A 16,127-nucleotide genomic window follows, 5' to 3' on the forward strand; every position below is an offset into this window, starting at 1 on the left:
TTAACACTATCATCCTTCAAAATATCTTGATCAGGATTCATCGAAGTAATGAAATAGGTATTGGTTCTCCTTGTATATGTACAAAGAGTACACGTAGTATTCTATTGTACTGATTACATTGTCTCTTCATCACTCGCATATAAACGGCAATTCTTGATTGAGATTGGATCCACATCTTTCTGTCATACTAGTCGCATGTATTCGTTGAAGCACTTCCAGAGGCAATAAAACCGCTTTCTTTCTATGTTCCATAGTGATTATTGTTTAAACAGTAGGCTGGATAACACTCCTCCTATCATAGGTAGAGATGCGCACGAGTCGAGACATGTTTTGAATCTCGACTTGGCTCGAGTCGAAAAACTTTCTATAATTTTTAATATTATTTTGAATAAAGTATTCACTCAGAAACAGCCTTGATACCAATTCCAGCACTTATTACTTTAGGAAGGTACAGAACTCATAAATTTAATAGTTAATCTTTCGAGATCAAGATTTAATTTTCAGCTCAATTCAATTAATTAAAACTAATTATTAATGTCGTGATATTTGATTGAACTTTAAATAATAATAATAATAATAATAATAATAATAATAATAATAATAATAATAATAATAATAATAATAATAATAATAATAATAATAAATAAATAAATAATAATTTATTATCTAGTTTGTATAAAACTATTGCTATAAAGTGAACTTCATAAATTCTCAGAATGAGCACTTGGCAGTCTATAGTAATTTAGTATAGTTATATATTGTGCTATTATTGTGTTTTCGTTCCCATGAACGCAATTGGCTACATAACTTCTGGATTATTCGCTTCCACAACTATTTTGAGGCTTTGATGTGTTTCAGCATATCACGAGTTACGGATAACGTGTAATGTAACATTTGTTGTACATCACATATTATGATACGAGACTATTTTACATAGTATATTACAATAAATGGACTGCTTGGATGCCAAAAACGGGACGGGATGGTGCGAATTCGTCGTGTTCCAAGAGAGCATCTCCTTGACACTTGTACTGCGGGACGGAAACAAGTTGGTGGCGGCTTAATTATGCTCTGGGGAAAATTCACGTGAGCATCCATGTGTCTAGTGGAGCTCGAGCCAGACACCATGACGGCCGAGGCGTAGCACACACTGTTTGCAGACTATGCACACCTCTTCGATGTGCTGGCTTCCAACTCGCCGGATCTGAACCCAATCGAACACATCTGGAATGTAATTGAACATGACGTTCGAGAGCATCGCCCCCCTCCCCGGAATTTACGGCAATTAGATGTCCTGTGTGTGCACATGTGATGCCAAATCTCTCCATCGACCTACCAAGGGTCATTGCGTTCATGCCAAGACTCGTTGCTCTTGTTATCCGTGTCAAAGGTGGACATACTGACAAGTAGGTAGGAAGTCATAATTTTCTGGCTGATGTGTGCGTATATTTTAACTCGTATATTTTGTCTCGACTAGAATTCGAGTCGAATCGAGACAGAAACTGTCGAGTTTGGACACGAGTCGAGACAGAAACAAATTTTCGAGTCGAGACAACATTTTCTCGAGACGAGTCGAGACAGGCTTAAATCTCGACTCGACTCGACTCGTGCGTATCCCTAACCATAGGTGAAAGAAATACTGGTAAGAATGCTACTTGTTGTACGGCCAAATGCTTTCTTCTTGTCCAATGAATTTATTCTATCCACGTGGTAGTGGACCATGTTCTTGTGACGCCTCAATCTTGTTTCCTGAGAATTTGCCAACGGAACATTACCTTTTAAGACATAATAACAACATTCACTAACATTTTGGACTAATGAAGCGTCTGCATTGGCAATTATAACTTTACGTAAACATAATTTAGCCTTGTGTAGACCATATAAATCAGCATGTTTCATTATAAGAGACGTAGCGATAGACTAAATCATACTTTAACAAGCATACTAAATTGAACATTCTTGTCGATATGTAGTCGTAATGATTTAAGTCACCGGAAAGAACGATTCGTACAAAACCTTATTTCGCTAGATATATTTTGTTTGAGATCAATCAACAAGTAGTCATGTGGAATTTTCGTGTATCGTTGTAACGTTCTTGCAAAAATAATGGATGTTCAGTCATGATTAGCTCCTGCTCACGTGGGTTTTTAAACAGCACCGGATACAAAAAACTTAATCTATAAACTACGGGATATTTTGTTTTCAAAGTATCCTGTTTCTTGTCTTAACTACGGATATTTCGATTTGAAAATGGTAGTACAATAACTTTTGTAACACTTTTTGTTTTATGTGTCTTCGATAAATAGGAGTGAAGAAGAGGATTTCTTTGCAAATCCTTACGAAAACGCTTTAAATGTAGTTTAAATGTTAAAGGTAAAATACCTCCGTAGTTTAAAGGTTAAAGAATTTACCTCCGTAGTTTAAAGGTTAAGCTCATGTCACGATTTTGTTTGCTTTGACGAAACACATTTTATGTACTGAAAATCGAAGTAATATTTCAGTGATGCGGTCCTCTGACGTATAAATCAAGGATATCACGATTCACTTCGCACATATGATCATTAATAATGATTAGACGTGGTTCATCTTCAGGTTAAAAATGTTTCATTCGTGGTAGTCCTTTGTGAAATTGCATTGCAAACGACAGTGTTATATATATATATATATATATATATATATATATATATATATATATATATATATATATATATATATATATATATATATATATATATATATATATATATATATATATATATATCGTTCTGTATAATACGAAATTTCGTAATCCCCACACTAGAGAGATAGATTGCAAAGCAGTTTTCTGGCTGATGTATGCGTATATTTTAACTCGTATATTTTGTCTCAACTTGAATTTCGAGACGTCTCGTCTCGAAATCGAGTGGAGTCGAGACAGAAACATATTTTCGAGACGAGTCAAGACAGGCTTAAATCTCGACTCGACTCGACTAGTGATCATCCCTACTGCCACATTCCTTTCCCAGCTCTGATTTGTTTATCTGTGAATTAAATAAGCTTAAGAGGTTAAATAAACTATATCTTATTTCAAAGAATTCTTGAATTAAAAAATGAGATTATTGACAAAGAATATTATATTCTAATTGCACAAAACTAGAAAAACAACAGTAAATTTTGTATACTACTTGATATTTAGACTATTAAATAAATACGTGTCCTTCTTGTAGTGCTACGGCACAACATAAAACTTTTAAATATTATCAATGGAACAAAAAATTAAAATAAATTACATCAAGTTTATAGCTTAACTTAAATGTTTCAATCTAGTTTAACTAAAAATGGGGAAAATTTCTACTCGAATTATTTCTCGATTTTTCGAAATATTTTTCTCGTCTCATCTCGTTCTGCAAATTTATAATCTGACTTTTCTTAATTTCATTTTAAAGTTATCAGAATTATTCCGTTATTACGAACAGTCCACGAAAGGTGTGATATAAGAACGATTAGACTATATTTATTATTGGAGTATGTTATTTAATGACTTGCATATCTTTAAACGTTGATATCTTAATTATGTTTGTACGATCGTTTTATTAATTAGTAGTTCTTTAACTATGAGTTATTTAACATTGAACTGTGTTTGAGAGCTAAGACTTACACGGGCGCACGAAGGGGAGTTCAGCGTGGGTCCCGGACTCCCTTCTAGCTTACGAAAATATATACAAACAAATACAAATACAAATAAAAATACTAAAGTAATAAAACAATCAGGAAGATGGGCCCCTCCCTAGAAAATTTCCTTCGGGCACCCATAAAGACTTAGGTGAACTAGTGATGTCTACTACGGACTTCGGGAATTTTTTTTGACTCGTCTCGAATTTGGAAATGTACTTCTTGTCTCGAAAACGAGACGAAATTTCTCGTATCGTGGGCACCACTAGTTATTTTTCAAAATCAAGCTTTTCATATAATAGATTTGGCACAATCAAGAACCTAGTTATGGTTCTTATCTGTCTTAAACAATATAAAACTTCAACACATGACATAAAGATATAGAAATACACTAAGGGCCTTATGCAGAGTCGTTTTGACGTCTGATTAGCGCCATACTATGAGGTTGACTAACGGATGGTTATCAAAATTGTATTCATAGTCTCTGGTTAGGACGTAATATTGGACGAAGTTAATCTCATATGACTAAAGGCGGATTTTCATGCCCGCGTTAGAACGGAAGCATCACATGTAGCGTATTCACCGTAAATTATTTTCGTTTTCATACATCCGTGCGTGTATTGCGCCAAATTTCTACTCCCTAGCTAATGCGCATGCGTAAAATAGAAAGTTTGCGACTTCCGCCATGTTAGTCAGTGAATACAATAGTGTACGCGCGCTACTTCCGTCAGAATTGAACAAATTTCTACTCTGACGCGAGTGTAGCGCGCCATCTCCGATGCGTGATTTCATTGGCTGTTTAGCACAATCGCTCGCAACTCACGGAGGTAAAGGACATATGAAAATCCGCCTTAATTAATCTAGATCAGAGACTAAACTTTTACCCACGGTTTAGCGTGCGATACAACATTTCGTATTTCGTAATTCATGTATTTTCATTTTTACAGATTACGCATGCGCTCATCTACTTTTCCGTAGTTGCCACATTTGTTTTACTCACCAATGCATTGGGGTTCTATAAGTTAATCATACCCAAATCATCATTTTAGTTGTACTCAAAGTAGACTCTGAATACCAAAAAGTGCACCTTCCTTAGTAAAGAGTTAGTATTCTTACTAACTAGACTGTGACTAACCTTCGATTAACGAATTCTCTCTGAATACTGCCCTAAAAGTTTAGCAGTCTATTATTATTCTATACGTGTTCCGTTCTACTGTTACTCTTTTCTATGTAATAGTTGCTTGGCAGCTACGCAAGTATGCTAGTTGTCACCCGGGGAAGAACTCGCCTTAACGCCCCCCTGACCAACCAAACCAAAACGCTTCCCCAAGTATTTGTCCAATTTTGTGTCCTCCCAATTCGGTGCCCTTATCACAAGTCCTGTTTGTTCTCCCCATAGTTACGTTATTGTTGCTTGGGGAGTAGTAAATATGATGATGCACAATGGTCATTAAATTTGGTTTCTGGCCACTGTAACATATTACTATAAAGTTTCGACAAAATTAATTAACTCATCAATATATCTTTAGCTGAAAATATACGCGTACTTCTTGTAAATAAAAGGACCAAACGAAAGGTGTCCGGTCTGATTAATGAAGCGGACACCGAATAACAAATGGTAAGACCGAACTGTCTGGTTGAAAACTGGACAGTTGGTAACTAAAGAAAAGAGTCGTGAAGACAAAGAAAGTGTGGTTAAAAAAACGTGTTCCAGCAGACAGAAGATATAGAAGAGCATACGATGAAAGAAATTTGTGTTCATTTCCTGCTGGTATCTGAATGTCAGAAATAAAAAAAAGTTAACAATAATTAATCAACTGACTGACAGTATTTGCCTGAGACTGTAATAAGAATTTCAGAAAACTCCCGGAAATAATGGATTGTAAAGTGTCTTCACACATTCAAATTAGTAGATTTTAAATGAAATGACCTATACAAAATCAGACATGTAAGAATAATTATTTAAAATTTTCAAAATGACTTTATAAAAGCAAACCTATACTAGATCGAGACGTGGCAATGCTGTTGACCATATTGTGGTTATGCTTAAGGTTTATCCATGAAAACTTATTTGGGGTTATGTTGCGAGAGGCTTTAATAACCCAACCACAAAACTCTCTACTATACTCCAGATAATAAAGTTTTTGTAACATACGTTAGAACATGATAATTCTACTCATGAATAAAAGGTACAAGCTTCAATGTGTGATTAATTTAATGATTCTGATTATTTGTTGTGTAAGGCGTCTCTGAAATGTTTAAGTGTTGTGACAGTTGACAGATCTCAATTAAGCACATAGCAATTGACGTGAATAACTTGGTTACTTACAGCACAATCTCAGAACAAGTACCTATAGTTGGAGTACACAAAGATGGCTGCTGTTTGATATTGATTGTCACTATTTCAAACTTCGGTACAAGATGTTCACAAAGGAAGCTCATTGACGATGTCATGTTCATATTATTGACGATGGTGTTCAGAGTTCGAAGTCAAGATATAATTCTGGTCTCAGAACGACATAGAGACAAGGTGCGATATAAAATCCAATTACACAACATGCCATCCTGAAAGTGTCTTAAGATTTTAAACTATTACTTTTGCTGAGGCTGGGACCTAAATTGCCCTTAGTTATGAAGTAGGGCTAGATCCATGAGCTCGAAACACAGGTCCAGGAATCCAGGTTCCTGTACAAATCGGAATTTAGTCAGACGATGAAATTTGTCAATGTAGGCTTTACATAATAAGGAAGTTCATTATGTAAGTTAAGCTGTCTTCAGCACATAAGGCGAGTTCAGAGATGAGATTATATAATAATTCATAGCATTTAAATCATAGCATAGCATGGATTTTCTAACATGAAATTATGTGTTGTAACTTTTTGTTCACCTTCTTTTTGACAAGTGATATTAAATTTGAAATCAAAGTACAATAAGAATACAGTAAAAAAGTTTGTAATTGACCGGTTACAATATGAGCTGTTCTGAAATCCCTTCGTTTATCTCTATTCGTACAAGTAGTCTTCTGCGTTATCACTCGCCCAGTTATATTGAAGAGTAATTTTACATGCGAATATTACCTTCACATCCACAAATACAGTGGTTCTTAACTTGTTTACCTGGCGCCTCCCTTCACAATACTTGCATACTTTACGCTCACTCCTACCCCATCCATTTTGCTCGTTGGTCATACGTGGTTTTTGGATGATCCCTTCTGCGACTTCAGATAAAGTTAAAACTCTAATCTTGTATGTTATTATTATTACATTTGGTCTTTACGAAACCACAGTTCTTACTCAATAGTTATTTTGCGTTTGTGCAAAACTTAATTTAATTCCTCGTTGTTACAACATTTATTATATTTGTAAGTTAAATAATTGTAAGGAAAATCGTAAATGGCTCGTTCTAAATCAGATCCGTAGGCCTTATGCAGAGTCGTCTGACGTTTGATTAGTATCATACTAAAGTGTTATACTAACATATGTTTCCTGTAGTAGTTATGCTTCTAGTATTACGCTAATCATACGTCAAAACGATTCTACATAAGGCGGTTACTGTTTAAATGTAGTTTTTAACTTGTTTTTAGTACTTTCAAACACTGACACCCTTTCGACAATTAAAAAATAAATAATGAAATTGGTAACAAACAGCTTTAAAAAGGAAGAGTTGCGACTAATGTCGAAAGAGAGCAGAGCAGTTATTTAGTATTTATTTTCAGCACTGTCCATCTGACGAGTTTGTGCGTTTGTTTTGTGTATAGTTGACATAGAAGTTATAATTATTTGTTGCATTATTTGTGTTGTGTTACGATCTGCAAATAATACAACAAGCAATTGTAGGCCTAGTTCCTATCATGATTATCACGAACTTAAACACAAATTTGTCTTATCGCGAATCTACGCGGAATGAGGCCCCCCAAAACACTAAAACGACAGCCGCCTTATGCAGAATCGTTTTGTCGTATGATTAGCATAATACTAAAGGTCTGAGTACTGTAGGAAACAAATGTTAGTCGAACTCTTTACTATGGTTCTAATCACACTTCATAAAGACTCTGCATAAGGCCCCAGGAGTCTAATCCATTATATCAAGGATCATTGGGCAAAGACTTTTTTTTTTGTTAAAAATTAAAGAGAACAATGACAATATCACTATTAAAGTGCTTTCAAAAACAGTTAAACTGTTGATATCAACTCCATTTTTCCCGGAACGTCCTCTGCCTCCTCTGCCCTCCAGATCTCCTCTGCCCTCCAGACTTCATGTCTACATTTGAACTGCTGCACTCCCTGCTGAGAATTGGAAAACCAGAATTGGTTTTCATCAAGGTTAACATAACAAAGTTCAATTGAATTGGCTAACGCTTTGATTCTCAGGATATTTGGGGCGTAAATGTATGCTATATCTCTAACTTTCTTTCCAAAATTTTAACACTGTTAGTCTACGCCATCAGAATTTATAAAAGAAAAATCTCTTCTAACTCCTTACCGGTTGGTAAGCAAAGACTATGGTATTAGAATTAAAATAGCGTGAAACAACAGTTGTATAGTTATGTAGTACGTGCAATCAACACAACACTTTTAATTGTTCGAAGGAAATAATTTTTTTCGTTATGAGTGATGTGTTTCAATGCAATTGGTTATGGAGTACACGTGTATTCTTCGTATTCTTCGCCGATGCAAATTCTCTGGATACCTATCTATATCGCTTATCTGTGCATTTGACGGACTGTGTTGTTTATCTGTTAGCTATAACAAAAAAAATATATGATACAAGCTAATAACATTTAATGTATTAGAAATAATCATAATATTCTGTGAAATATAGAGATGCACTTAGTGTCAAAAAGAAATTGTACAACAGCTCATGCTGAGACGATTGTTTACTTTTAAAATATATATATGCTCTATGGAAAGTTTATAAAATACTTGTCTGATTGACGTAGTGGTTGCCAGGAAACCATGCCGACTATATAGGAAAGAATCATCACTTGTCTACTTTGAATTTTTGATTGTGATGAAACAATCTGAATGAATATATTCGTGTTACATTTGTAGATTTTCTATTGTTTTCTTGTAAGCATCATCAGTTTGAAACAATGAAAGGGTGGCTTTGTATATTTATAGCTTTTTCATCAGTATATGCACACGATGGCCCCAGTGGCTTGCTATACACAGCAGAAACTTTCAAAGAAGAAATTGGGAAGAAAGACCATTTTATTATGTTTTTTGCTCCTTGGTAAGTTTGTAAGTAAGCAGTTTAACATTCCAAAAGACGTAACAGGGGTTTGTATTCATGTGTTGGTGGAAAGTTGGGCCTTCCTACTGCAAAGTAGGTCCAGTGTTTTGAGGCTCAAACACTAAATCTGGTTGGCATTAAGTATCTCCCCCAGATCCATCGACGGCTCCGCAGCCGGTTGGACTTTACAGTGAGCCGTTGTAAACGATTACTGGGAATTAAAGTTAATACCCAACCTAGATAACCTAAATAACGAACCGTAATCACAAGCAAGTGATCAGTAAGGTGCAGTATACCAAATTCCCCAGACTAAATTAGTAGGTCTCGTAGAATGTCTGAATTAGTACAGGGTAAACTTTACAATACACCTTCCAGCCGCGAACTCCTTCGTGGCTAAGCGGTTAGCGTACGCGCCTTTGGCGTGGGAGACCCGGGTTCGATTCCCGGCGGGAGCTCATGTGGTTCGGATTCCACGTTAATCAGTAGGTCCACGTCTCATATAGCCTCGCTGCTGAACGGGACGCTAAACTAAAAATCAACTCAACTCACCTTCCAGCCGCGCAACTATAGGCAGGGCCACTTTAAAAAGGTGTAGTAGAGTAGGGTAGAGTGGAATAAGATTAAGGATAAGTAGGGTAGGGGTAGGAACGGATTAGCGTAAGTTTCGGGAAATTTTGATCCATTTTCATAATAGAGTGTAATCTCTCGTTTCTGAGTGATTATACGAGCTGGAGCGGGCACATTGGAAAGTTAACCTCATTTATTAATAATATCAATGTATCCAAAATCTATTTTTCTTCGATAACTAGAGCAGAGCTTTACGTTTAGCTTACCACCAAAACACGCTGTACCTTTTGTGATAATTCTCGTTCAGTAATGCAGTATTTTCGCTCCATAAAAATATAAGGTATAGCATGTGTTATTATTATTTTCAACAAAGACAGGACTTGGCTGTCTTATTTTTTTTTTTTTTTTTAATCTACAATACTTCTATAAAAAATTTTGGCTGGAGTGCACTATATACCAAACAAGTGATTTTGTCACTGGATGTGGCATTGGAGGAATGGAGTCACTCACTGGAACAGATACAAAATCGGTGTTTTTGTTCTCCTGTTGAGAATATTTTGGTGTTTTAGCGCTTGGTGGCACTGATATTGTCTCCTGTGCAATGTTTGGTTGGTTGTTACGTATTCTTGAGTGATCATGCTGTATGTTTGAATGTTTTATGTTGAAGATGTGTCAAGTGTTTTAAGTGAGGTCAGATCTGATGTTTCGTTCTTTTGATATTGTCCAGGATTTAAATAGGCTATTTTCAAGTTTCGTTTTTTTGTCCGAACATGTTTAGGCCTATGATTAGCAGAAGGGGTCCAGCTCTTATCTCTAAAAAATGTTACAATTTTGGTAATTTCTGTTCACATTCGGTTAGTTTAGTTTAGTTTATGTTATATTAGTATAGGGATCCCTCATAATTTTCAAAAAAATAATAGAATTTCGCTTATTTCTACTAATATTAGGTTAGCTTAGATTAGTTTATGTTAGATTTGGTTACGTTGTGTTACGTCTAAGTACTTGCATCATTCATTTCTCCTGTAAATTGCGTGTTTTTTACGTGCTTCTGGACCCCTTGTACTAAACATAATCCCATGTTTGTGATACTGAAGTGAATTCGGCAGATGCTTATTTAATGTCGAATCGAATGTGCGTAGTTAGAATTGGATAGTGGGTGGCATTTGCTGTGAAACTAAGGAAATATTTTTGAGTGAGTGCAGCGAGAACTCGCGCAGTGCTGATTTCCTTTTAGAAATTACTTCCTAGCATGTACATCCTGACTCCGTTATTATCACTGGCATTTATTCCGAAGTTGGGCGTCCGCTTTCACCACGTTTTTTCGCTCTTATCTCCTTTCCACATTTTCTACAATTTGTTATTAGGTTCATTAATTCGTGCTCTTCACAAACTTTTAAAAGATTTTGCTGGTTATCAACGCATTGCTTCACAAATGTTAAAACTGTTAGTTCATTGCCCTTGTACATTCGTCATGTTGATAACATAAATGCTCGTTACTTTCCCACAATGCAACTGTTCGGTTACCTTGCGCCAAATAGTTCCCTCCGCTCGGCATATAGTCCCATGTTTATAACCGCTTATATATAACAAATAAACAAATTTTTCGAGTCCCTTATATATTATTAAGCACACAAACGATTAAATTATCCTTATCTTTCCTGTAAATTTTAAAAATTTTCCTGAAAACGGACGCCCAACTTTGGAACGTAACCCTTATCACTGATTGTTGGAAGGGGTACGTGGGTTTGGATAAGGGGCAGTGGGCTCATATGACTGTGAACATTGATCGTCATGCTGCATTGATTTATAATTAGTGCTGAGTGTTACTTCATTTTTTTGCATTTTTTTCCTTACGTTAGATTTATAGTAGTGGTTTTATTATTTATTCTTGTTTTATGTTTTTTTTTTGAATGTTCTTGAGCTACCCCCTCCCCCCCCTTCATTTAGATCTGAAAATTGATAGTCACCGTTTCACCTGAATTGATTTGTCGGAAGAGTTAAGTATCAATTCCCAATATTTCCATTATTCGTAACAATTGAAGAGTAAATTTTTGGTGAGTGTGGTAGATCATTTGGTTAGCAATCGTAATGTTGTTGTCATATATATATATATATATATACAGGGTGGTTCAGTAATGTTGGACAGCCCTGAATAAATCGGAAACCAGAAGAGATATTAGCAAGAGTGTGGTGGATCCAGATACTTGTAGAAGGGGGACGTCTTTTGAGGTACCACACAATGTTACCAGGTCAACAGTGTTGCCAGCTCAGTACAAAGTTGTATTTTTTTAAATGGAACATATAGAAGTTTATGCCATCAAAAGAATTAGTACAGAATGTGAATACCAACAAGCGAAAGCGCATCTGTCAGTGTTGCCAAATAAGGAAGTTATAAAGCTTCAAAGATCAAGAAATTAAAGTGTCCGTAGAGCAAAACTAGCAAAAAGGCAAGAAAAATAATACTACGGAATGAAAAGGAGTAACCGAAAGAGTAAACCAAAGAACGCACAGCATCCAGTGAGTAACAGGGTTGCCAAAGCAAAGGGGGAAAAAATTGAAAATTTTGCAGTTGCTATAGGAGGAAAAGTGCCCATATGACATAATGCTGGAAACACCATAGAAAGTCTATGTAAGAGTCAGGAATCCTAATCGCGTTTGTTCGAAAGCGATATCTCTAACCGTTTTCGAGATACACCAAAGGTGTGCGGGGTTTGCAACACTGCTTAATTGATTTGACGATTAGACCCGTGTAGTTCTTACATTTTGTTGGGCGTATCATTTTCATTACTCGTTCCTGTAGTTTGGAGGGCGAGGGAATTATTATGCAGTGTTGCAAACTCCGCACAGCTTTGGTGTATCTCGGAAACGGTTAGAGATATTGCTTTCGAACAAACGCTATTAGGATTCCTGAATCTTACATAGACTTTCTATGGTGTTTCCAGCATTATGTCATATGGGCACTTTTCCTCCTATAGCAACTGCAAAATTTTCAATTTTTTCCCCCTTTGCTGTGGCAACCCTGTTACTCACTGGATGCTGTGCGTTCTTTGGTTTACTCTTTCGGTTACTTCTTTTCATTCCGTAGTATTATTTTTCTTGCCTTTTTGCTAGTTTTGCTCTACGGACACTTTAATTTCTTGATCTTTGAAGCTTTATAACTTCCTTATTTGGCAACACTGACAGGTGCGGTTTCGCTTGTTGGTATTCACATTCTGTACTAATTCTTTTGATGGCATAAACTTCTATATGTTCCATTTAAAAAAATAAAACTTTGTACTGAGCTGGCAACACTGTTGACCTGGTAACATTGTGTGGTACCTCAAAGGACGTCCCCCTTTCACAAGTATCTGGATCCACCAAATCCTTGCTAATATCTCTTCTGGTTTCCGATTTATTCAGGGCTGTCCAACATTACTGAACCACCCTGTATATATATATATATATATATATATATATATATATATATATATATATATATATATATATATATATATATATATATGTTTGCTGGTGCGAAGTTAGATTACGATTGCTTATTAGATGATCTGCAGAACTTGTCCAGAACTTATTTTTCGATTGCTTCGATTGATGGGATCATTTTTGGGAATTGATCTCTGAATTGTCCGGAGGAATCGGTTCTGATGTTTGTTCGGCATAAAGTGCACTGTTACCGAAGTTTTAGCGCAGCTGTTTTTTTTTAGATCTTGACAACCAATGATGTACCTTGTTACCCTCCTCTCCCAATATAACAGTGAACCAAAAATACACATGATACAAGGATACGGAATCTCCACGCATGCAGAAATTAATATTGGAAGTAAGTCTTCGTAAACACATGCATAGCGTCGCTAACGCGCCTGCTCTCTACGGATGTACGTACGTACTCCTTCGCTGCAGCACTCCTGCCCTGACATGGCAATCTTGTCTTTTAGTGGCCACCAAGCACATGTTGGTCTGTGTTTTAAGTTAGAGCTTATGTTATGCACTGCGGTTTTCCCCCAATGTAACTATGAAATCTCCACGCATGCAGAAATTAATATTGGAAATAAATCTTCGTAATCGCACATACGCACCATTGCTAACCCGCCTGCTCCATGCGGACGTACTCCCTTGCTGCCGCTCGGGCATCCCTGCAGCGCTCCTGCCGTGACTTGTGTAGGTAGCTTTCGTGCTTTTTAGTGGCCACCTAGCACATATTGGTTTTTGTTTTTAAGTTAAATCGTGTTTTATGTGCTGTACTTCTGTCATATCTCACACACTGTAATTATATTCAACCCTCCTAAAGTCGATCTACATCATTAATGAAAATCCTCTCTTAACGAACACATTTTAAAGCAGTAAAAGTGCATTTCCTAAGAGAAGTTTATATTTCATGAATATAGGTACCCTCTTGTTTGGTAACATACTCTAATTTACGCTACACTACTTTATTCTGTGCTAATTACGCTTCTTCATTTTCTGCTCTTTTACTCTGTCTTGTTCTGTAGTTTACTGAACTCTATTACTTTTTAATCGTCCTATACTTCAACATGTCCTATTCCTGGATGCTGCCCTTACTTTACGCTAATTTTCTTTCTTAGTTTACGTTATTTTACTCATGTGTGTTCTACGCTACTCAATGCTATGCTAGTCTACCTTACCCTACGTTATAATCGGTCTAATCTATCATTCGATGGAACACATTTGCTATAAAACGTTATAACATTATTTATTCTCGTTTATTCAGGAAAGTGTTTTCAATTCTTAACAATTGTTTAATATTGCTCCACTAGTTCTATTCTTACACGCTTTCGAGCACATAAAGAAGGTTGAGTTGAGTTGAGTTGATTTTAGTTTAGCGTCCCGTTCAGCAGCAAGGTTATATGAGACATGGACCTACTGATTAACGTGGAATCCGAACCCGGGTCTCCCACGCCGAAGGCGCGTACGCTAACCGCTTAGCCACGAGGGAACACACACACAAATAAAGAAGGATCACTATATCTTGTTATATATATCAGAACGTTAAATTTCTTCTACCAGCTTAAATTACAACTAAAACTTACTATTCCACTCCTAAAGTTTCCTCTAGCTGAGAATCTATCTAAAATGTTAGGATTCAGAGCCACTATTACATGAGGACTTAGTGGCCCTACTAGCAGATCTATGGTTGGATATTAAAGTTTATTGTCCCCTTCAACAACAAGGCTCTATTAGATGTGGACCTACAGCCTAACGAGCAATCCGAACTACATGAACTCCCTCCGGAAATCGAACGTAGGCCTCCCGCTCGATGACGCGTACGCGAATCATATAGCCGCAAAGGAGTTAATTATCGGATATAGAAACATGTGCAGTTGTACTCACCATTTTTATTAAAAATTGGGCTCTTTGGGGGGCCGCGGTTGCTCAGTGGTATAGCGTTCACCTCTGGCGCATGGGGTCCCTGGTTCGATCCGAGCTCGCGTCAAGTGAACCTTGTGGTGGACAAACACCGTGTGCGTGGGTTTCCTCGAGATTCTTCAGTTTCCTCCAACTTTCTTCATTCCATCATTTCATTCATTTTTCATCTTCACCGTCTCCTTTAGCCTAGCCGGCATAGGCATGGAACGTAAAACTCAAAAGATTTCATTTCATTTCATTTTAAAATTGAGCTCCTTGTACGTTTACATTACAGGCGAGCGAGTATTTGGAACAAGCAATTGTTAATTCTTCGTGAGCTTGAAAACTACTGAGTTTACTTATTTATTAAGTAGAGAATTTATTATTTTATTTCCTTTGTTATATGTAATAAAATACCTGTAAAATATGTTTTGAATCTTCGTGACTTATCTTTCGTTTGGTATCTAACAGAAAAGTTACGCCATAAACAAATATCAGTCATGAGAGTATGAAGACTCTGTCGACATCTTATTTATCAAATTCCAAGAAACTTTTTAATCCTACATAGAAATAAAGACACATTATTTAACATGCAGATAGTATCTCCTCTCAATTTCGCTGCAGCCAGGAAAAAAATAAAAAATAAGACTCAAAAGTTATGAACATTCCTATGCAATATTATAAAATTCTAAATTTCGAAGATTCCTTTGTACATTTTGTCAATTCTGGCACCGAATATTTAGTTTTTGCATCTCTTAAATGGTAATTTAATCTGATCGCATTTTGAAAAGGCGATATACGAATTATAACTGAAAAAATTAACCTCATATTACTTCGTAATGAATCAGTAAAATAGCTTTTATCTTTTTTAACTTCCCTCTATCCCCCACTCTCCCTCTCTTTTTTTTTTTTTTTTTTAATTTACTATTTCCTCATCTTTAATGAAAGATCAATCTATGATCTGAAATACTATAAGGAACTTAATATCTTCAATAAGAACAGCGAGTACACTTGATTTGTCTTTTTCTTTTCTCTGAGATGACACAACTCTTTAACAACGATTCTTTTGGGAGACCCGGGTTCGATTCCCGGCGGGAGCTCATGTGGTTCGGATTCCACGTTAATCAGTAGGTCCACGTCTCATATAGCCTCGCTGCTGAACGGGACGTTAAACTCAAAATCAACTCAACTCAACAACGATTCTTTGTGAAAAACTGAAAAATAACTATAAGTTAACAACATTAAAAATGAGACTAATAACAGTTGATTCTTCCATAAGCAAATAGTACACAACAAATGCAATATATTATGGTAAT

The 16,127-nt window shown here is 36.1% G+C and overlaps 1 protein-coding gene across 1 annotated transcript in view; it reads left to right on the forward strand.

Moving 5' to 3' along the window:
• Positions 1 to 8,374: 8,374 nt before the first annotated feature.
• LOC145684222 (thioredoxin domain-containing protein 5 homolog) overlaps positions 8,375 to 16,127 on the forward strand; it is a 39,797-nt gene continuing 32,044 nt past the window's right edge. Inside the window, exon 1 of the mRNA XM_081756310.1 lies at positions 8,375 to 8,883. Coding sequence (XP_081612436.1) covers positions 8,744 to 8,883 — 140 coding nt within the window. The 5' untranslated portion in view covers positions 8,375 to 8,743. The remainder of the gene's footprint in view (positions 8,884 to 16,127) is intronic.

This window comes from Thermobia domestica, chromosome 4 (assembly GCF_964235325.1).
Source record: "Thermobia domestica chromosome 4, izTheDome1.hap1.1, whole genome shotgun sequence".
In the NCBI taxonomy this organism is placed as follows: domain Eukaryota; kingdom Metazoa; phylum Arthropoda; class Insecta; order Zygentoma; family Lepismatidae; genus Thermobia; species Thermobia domestica.